The 7,519-nt window shown below is 42.0% G+C and overlaps 1 protein-coding gene across 2 annotated transcripts; it reads left to right on the top strand.

The window, feature by feature from the left end:
- Positions 1–221: 221 nt before the first annotated feature.
- Positions 222–7,218, top strand: LOC128759492 (ras-related protein Rab-5C-like). Of its 2 annotated transcripts, none has more exons than XM_053866493.1 (6): positions 222–274; positions 1,651–1,838; positions 2,239–2,390; positions 4,343–4,465; positions 4,525–4,618; positions 6,301–7,218. In XM_053866493.1, exons 2-6 carry the CDS (start codon positions 1,670–1,672, stop codon positions 6,426–6,428), a joined length of 666 nt encoding a protein of 221 aa, XP_053722468.1. In that variant the 5' UTR covers positions 222–274; positions 1,651–1,669; the 3' UTR covers positions 6,429–7,218. The 2 variants fall into 2 exon arrangements, with proteins under 2 accessions (XP_053722468.1, XP_053722467.1); XM_053866492.1 differs by having other exon boundaries at positions 227–339.
- Positions 7,219–7,519: the final 301 nt, after the last annotated feature.

The raw sequence follows: 7,519 nt of genomic DNA, 5'->3' as shown, positions 1-7,519 counted from the left end.
CTCTGAGAGCCTTTTCATCAGTGCATATTTTAAATCGTGTTCACATATGGAGTAGTGATTCTTATTTACTTTTATTAAAGTATTCTGTAACATCAGACTGTGTCTTTGAAACTTTTTCGTACGCAGCTACATGGAGTAATGTCAAGTCTCATTACTTCACATATCTCTCACCGTTCATTGGTCCGTACAACGTGTCACATGACAGCGCAATTCAGGAACTATTTTGGTTGCACAAGGCGGAAGTGTTTTTGGAGGAAAACGAGAAAACAACCAAGTGAGAGGGCAGAAGTCCTGTGCTAAAGTTGGAGGGCGAAATTGTGGTGTGGCGTTCAGTAGTCGGTGAGAATGTCTGCTACTCGTCCCTCTCCCTTTGAACGAAGTCTAGGATGTTTGGGATGCCTGACTACTCTCGTCCCAGCCTTTGCGCTAGTTGACTTCAGCCGTATCGCTCGTCGTTTTTCTTCGACTTAACTTGTTCATCCGGTCGAACCACGTAACAAGTTCATTTTGTTATCTTCTAAAATCAAGACGTTTTAGAAGACGGATTTCGAAGTACTACGACGTGTCACTTACTAGTTCTGCAGAGTCTACGTTTATCAGGGGCTACTCGCTTTTTGTTTTGAAAACTCGCACTGACGGCGATCAAGTATTTCTCCTTTGTGTTTCCATGATTTATTGTTCATGTTGTACAAAGGGAACGTTGCTCTGAAGATATGATCTCTTCACTGTTGCGTTACGCAACCCGTGTTGGTGACAGGTCGGTTATTTGACCGCCGTTTTTCATGATGGATGAAGTCATGATGCATATTTTTTGGTTATTATTTCCAAACCCCGTATAAACTAAATGATACAATACATTGTGTCAAGACAAAAGGCAGTAAACCCTTATACAGGATGTTGACAACCAGCAGGTTTTTCTTCGACCACGGGCAACAGTACTTGTTCCCAGCCAAATTTAGTTAGTTAGTTATTTAGTGTACATATCCTCGCGCGTGTCTGTCAAGAGCAGCAGCAATTCTTTGTTTTCTTTACCTGCTGCGAACACTTCTGATCAGAAATGGCGTGCCCAGGCCCAGTCATCTGTAGTCATAGCAAGGCATTTCAAGTTCTTGTCCTTTACTACTCTTTCTGCTATTGACATTCCATTTGTTTCTTCACTTTTTGCCATCCAGAATACACATACACATACACATTTCAATGCTCTCAAACGTCATCCTTGCTTAAAAAAATTGACTGGTTACAACTAAGGCAGTAGCACAGTTAAGTCTGTCAAGTCTGATTGTATCATTTTGACTTGAGCTATGTGTAGTTCGCCTCCGTCACGAAGGGTGGCGCTGTGAGTTTTTCATTCGGAAGGACAATCGAAGTTAACAGGAGGCAAGAAACCATCTGACACGGTTTTATTGAACTCTGTTGACAGTGATCGTGCTAACTGATTACAAACAAATTACAAATCAGGTTTGTTGTGTGTTCACCACAGACGTCGGCTACGTCTCTTCCTTGTAAATTAGGCAACACTTCGTCTCCTTATGTTTGTGTTTCAGAAACATGTCGTCTCACTGCCTCTGTTGTGATTCTCCCTTGCCCTTGCCCTCCATCAGTGCCTGAGAAATCAGTGTGTACCTTTACCTCTGTAATCTGTACTTTCAGCTCGTTCCCCGTCTTGTCGATGGCCAGCCGCAGTGGGACAGCAACCAGGCCTAATGGCGCTGCAACAGCAAACAAAATGTGTCAGTTTAAACTGGTGCTGCTTGGCGAGTCGGCAGTAGGAAAGTCCAGCCTGGTGCTGCGCTTTGTCAAGGGGCAGTTTCATGAATATCAGGAGAGCACAATTGGAGGTGAGTAGCATCATTCTGAGTCACTTATATTGCCGCTTGAATACATTGGTCAAATGTGCAAATTGCTATGCTTATGAATTTAGTTTCCAAGATCTATGTCTGAACTGAATTCTTAAGTAGGTATATAGGGGTCAGCCTACCTCTGGCAAGCATGTGGAGGGCTGTGCAGCCCTCCAAAGAAATGCCATCCCGACACCATTACTGACCCACCGGTCATATGGAGGCTAATCACCCTGCCACATGTGCTCACTATGAACCTACAGGGTGTCAGCAGTGAATTTGCCAATCCAGGTTGTGGGTTATAGAAGCCATCTGTGAAATCTATTCATCAATAAACGATTTGGCTTTGACGCTGTATATTTATACATATCTATATATAACTCTAAAATTCTCTTCTCAGCTGCCTTTCTGACTCAAACGGTGTGTCTGGATGATGTCACTGTCAAATTTGAGATCTGGGACACCGCTGGACAGGAGCGCTACCACAGTCTGGCTCCTATGTACTACCGTGGCGCACAGGCCGCCATTGTAGTGTACGACATCACTAACTCTGTAAGTGGCAACATTTAAAGTGTGTGTGCATGCGTGCGTGTGTGTTGCCTTGATCTACCTGGGATCTCGTTTTAATCATTAATCCTTTATTAAGGTTTCTTTTTGGCCAGCTGTATAGAAGTTGGAACAGACATTGACATTTTAGATACACATATCAATGATGCCTCACTTTGCAGCTTTTCATCGGCCTGTCTACAGTGTGTGCTAGAATGTATTGGCCCTCCATTTTGTATAATCTCCACTTGATGCACCATTCCCGAGGAACTCCTGTGACAGACTTTTAGCTGGGATTCTGAAACAGGGCGTCCCAAGCCCCGCACCCAGCCCACTCACATCCCGGCACGGCATGTCAACAACTGACTTAAAAAACTTGCTTTTTTTTAAAAAAAGCTGTAAACATCTGTTTGAACAAAAGGATTTTTTAAAAAACAAACATTTGAGTCAAATAATCGTGATCGAGAAGAATGAAGATGAATTCAGTAGCTGTTGCTACAATAAGACTTTCATATCCAGGGGTCTCCTTGGCAGCTGTTTTACTCAGCTCACCCTGATTAATTTGAAAAAAATAATCAATCATCTGTGTGCAAGATTAGCATACAGTCCTATCAGCTGTGAATATGATGGCTTTCTAAACTTTCAAACATTTAAACATTCATTCATTCAAACAGTATATACAAAGAACCACTTGAAATTTGATCCCTGACAAGCTCTGCCCCGCTCCAAAATGCAATTTGCTGCACGGCAATGGGGAGTGGGGGGAGTGGTGGGAGCAGGAGGAGCGAGCTTCATGCCAAAAAAAAAGCCCAAATCCGATTTAAAAGCTATGAGTGAGTTTTGTAAACAGTTAGGGACTTATGTGCCTTTCCTCCTCTCATCAGCGTCAGACATCCCATCAATAACAGCACGCTTCCTCGCCACGAGTGTCGCAACACGCAACCGTGATGGCCAACCTACAGCTGTAAAAGGAACAAGAATTGGTGAATTTTCGTGAAATTCCGTCAGTACTGCGCGGAAACACCCTTTTTATGGAAACGAGTGTTATGCCCCTAGGAGTAGGGCTTTATGTAGGCACTAATAATTGGATAATAATTTAGGGCATCCTGCTGAGAGAAACTGGGTGTTCATTTTGTAATGTTTCGCAGTTTAGGCCGTCCCCAGGACGCCCAGACGCCTTCCTAGCTAAAAGTCTGTCCTGTGATGTAATTATGCTGTGTTCTGGAAAGAAACTGCGTGAGAACATTATTCATTATTATTATTATTATTGTTTCAACCTACACTGCAAACCAAAGAATTGTATTTAAAACGTACGTGCTGGCACCTTGCTGTTTCGCTGTACACTGCATATGTTGTAATCTGAATGTAAAGTGAAATGGATTTGGAGCTTGTGGCTGCAATGTCCTTGAAATTGCATGTGTAAGTAAAAACTGCTCACAGCAAAAGTCCCCTACCTTCTGTCCAAATGAGCATCTTTTGTTGTTGCTGTTGCCATTGTTGATTTGAACTTAAATGTAGCTTCTGCTTCAGAGACAGGGAGCGTTTTGAATGTTAGAAAAAGACAACCATTGAGGGTTATGGATGGATGGAAAGAGGAGAGGTGTGTCTATGAATGATGATCACGATAAGTTAAGCTGACTTGCTCTGGCAACCTCTGATGAGAGATAGAAAAGGTGGAGAAGAAACGGCTGGTCACTTTTTATTGATCTACAATTGCACCACAAAAAGTGACTAATAGAGGAAAATATTTTTCATTTGAAAGACTGGTGCTTTTTTTGTTCCAATGGGGAGGTAAAATCCCAATTCATAAGGCATCAACGCATGACTTTGTGTGCCCTACATATATAACAGATAGAAAAATCCATTTACCATGAGTTAACTGTGCTTCGATGTGATTGACTGAGATAAAAACATTTCTGTATTGACAGCCCTAGTCATACTGTTTAAATGTGTTGTAGGATACTTTTGTAAGAGCAAAGAACTGGGTGAAGGAGCTGCAAAGACAAGCCAATCCCAACATCGTGATTGCTCTGGCTGGCAACAAGGCCGACATCGCAGACAAGAGAGCTGTTGAGCATCAGGTATGAGTACGTATTAGCCACCAATATTTATTCATCATTCTCGTAATTGTTTTTTAAAGGAGGCACAACAATATGCTGACGACAACAGCCTGCTTTTCTCAGAGACTTCAGCAAAGACTGCCATGAATGTCAATGAAATCTTTATGGCTATTGGTGAGTGTCTTTTTTTTTTAATTGTGACTCAACCCAGCAACTGCGCATCACTGGCAGGAGGGTTCTGCTTATCAAACGAAAAAAAAAAGCACTTTCCATTTTTTCGTTCAGCACCCATATCAAAAGACATGACTTCACTGTCATCTGCTTTCTTAAGACACAGACACAGTGCCGCACTGTTTGTTTTGTGGCGAAGGCCTATGAAGTAAGTGAGCTGCCAATGTGTCCATGAAAAGCTTTTATTTGTCAAATCATCCCAGATTAAAGGTTCTTGCGCAGTTTTTTAGATTTGTACACAAACTATGCAAAAACAAAACTTCTGTTCTGGTGAGTCGGTGTAGGTGTGTAGTGTAGGCGCTCCCTACAGATCTGCTGACAGTGATGAACATGTTAACACCGTAATTTGTTGTGTTACTGTTCAGAATCAGAAACAGATTTATTGCCATGGTCAGTGGGGATTCCACCAACTAGGAAAGTGCTTTGGAAAACATGCAGTCAAAACATAATAATAGTAATAATCATAATGATAATTAAAATACAATAAAATAAACAGAAACAACCAATAAATAAATAACCCACAAACAACAAGGGCTGGTCGCAAATTCATCAGGCCGAGGGGAAGAAGATGTTCCCATGACGGGAGGTTCTGATCTGGATGGACCGTAGCCTCCTGCCAGAGGGTAGAGGGACAAGCAGTCCATGGCCAGGGTGAGAAGGGTCCGCTCTGATCCGACCTGCACGTCTCTGGGTCCTGGAGACATACAGGTCATGAAGAGGTGGCAGGCTGCAACCGGTCACCTTCTCAACAGTATGCACGATGCGCTGTGGTCTGCCCTTGTCCCTATAATTCCAGGCCAGCGTTCGGCAGTGCCATCTATCAGATAAATGTTTTTTGACGATCAGAGCTTCAGTGATCCTATATGATGGGTTTAGGTGTCAAGGTTGTGTATACTGCGAGGTGTTGCGCGTGGAGCGGACAGTTTGATTCTGGTTATGGTCTTATTAGCAGAGACATCAACCTCGCTATTACAGTGGTACTATACATATGTTCGGCATGAAGTCCCAAAACTCTGCAGAGCGAAAGAGAAATGAGTGAAGACATGGTAGAACAACGTCTGCTCCAACAAATTGTAAGTTGGCGACCTCACATTTAAGAAACAATCTCCCTTATGTAGTTCTTTGTAGAACTACAATTTGTTTGTTTGCTTGTGATTCAAAACACATTTCAATATTTGAGTCTTTTGCGTCATCCGATGACAAAAGTAGTGACTGGAAATATGCACACCAGCATTGACCCAGACAAGTTCATGCACCCTTCGGATTCTAAGATAAACAAATTGAGATAACGATTCAAGTTAGTCATATTCCTGTTCACTAATACAAATCCACTGAACATCCACTCAATTCTTCTCCTTAAATTAGTGACACTTGAAACTCATCTGTGAGCAGTATTTAGAGCCAAGATGACCCGTCTTCATTTATATCTGCAGATAAGTCAATTTCCATCTCCAACTCTACATGACTAAAAAAATAAACCTGACTTTCACCACAGGGCTCCACCTGACTGCCCTGGCTGCCACACCACACTGGAATCAGTGCCATGATTTTATATACGACATGCTGTTTTGTTGTTGTAATCCATAAATATTGCTTTAGTAATTGTTGGCTGTTTCTCTGTGCAGCAAAGAAACTTCCCACAAATGATCCCCAGGCTGGGACAGGAGCAAGTGGCCGCACCAGGCATGGAGTGGATCTTCATGACACCCCTCCTCAGAATCGCAGTAGCAGGTGCTGTGGCAGCAACAACTAGCACAGTACCGGGCGACACGTCTAGAAAGCGAGCCTTGATCACTGTTCTAAGGACAACATGTAGCTAAAGACAGGAAAGGGCAGAGCCACTCGCCAATCCTGGGCTGAAACTGAATTAAAGATGAAACTATCAGAGTCTACTTTTATTAAAGAAACATTGTTGAGGAACTCATAAGCTAGAGGGATCACCTTAATCCCTCACTACTACTGTCCTCAGTCATCACCCCATTTCTCTGTCCGTGTCTTTTTTTTTTTTTTTTTTTTTTTTGAGGACAAACTTTTACTATTGATTGCATGTGAATATTTAACTATGAGATATATATTTTCTTACACATGTCCATATTCACGAATAGCCATATGTGTACCACTTTCTATGTGTCGCCTTTCCACATTTTAGCTGCAAACTACAGTACATACTTGCATCATAAGTATGTGTTGCCAATTTGGACTAGAGTTTTTAACAAGGCTCTGTATTCAGCTTTTGTTTTTCGGGCAGACCTGGCTTCAACTGTCTATACCTCTGAAAAATTTTTTAAACCAATGCAATTGTTTGCATTTCTTTTGTATCAATATCCATAGCCTCAGAGCGCTGGATGCCTCTTAGAAAGACATGGAAATAACTTGTAGATCTGAAATACAGTAAAAAAACAGTCAACTGTGTGTGCATTTGTCCCGCTGTTTAGTTATGGTGTGTTTGGGTTTTTTTTTCCCCAAGTACACGTTAACAAACGTACCAAAAATCTATTTTCATAAAAGTGTGGTTCTTTGAATAAATATTAATGATCAAATGATACACCTCACAACAGCTTGGAATAGTCTCAATCACTGTTAGTTTCCTTGTTTACGCGCTGCAGAATATAAGTCAGTTATTACATAAATGGCACTCAACTGCTCCAAAATAAGTCCGTTACACATGTGCTGCTGCGAGTAGAATTAAGACACACATACCGAGAGAGAGAAAGAAACAGACAAGTCACGATGAACGTTCGATTTGAACTTTCCACCTGAAAGCTACATCTTCGGCCACTCGATGGCAGCATTTCCCGGCGGTCTTAATACTCTTAATACCCATAAGTGATTCGTTGCCGCAAG

Source organism: Synchiropus splendidus, chromosome 5 (assembly GCF_027744825.2).
Source record: "Synchiropus splendidus isolate RoL2022-P1 chromosome 5, RoL_Sspl_1.0, whole genome shotgun sequence".
Classification (NCBI taxonomy): Eukaryota; Metazoa; Chordata; class Actinopteri; order Syngnathiformes; family Callionymidae; genus Synchiropus; species Synchiropus splendidus.
The sequence above is the reverse complement of the archived record's forward strand: the minus strand, read 5'-3'. Positions and strand labels throughout refer to the sequence as shown.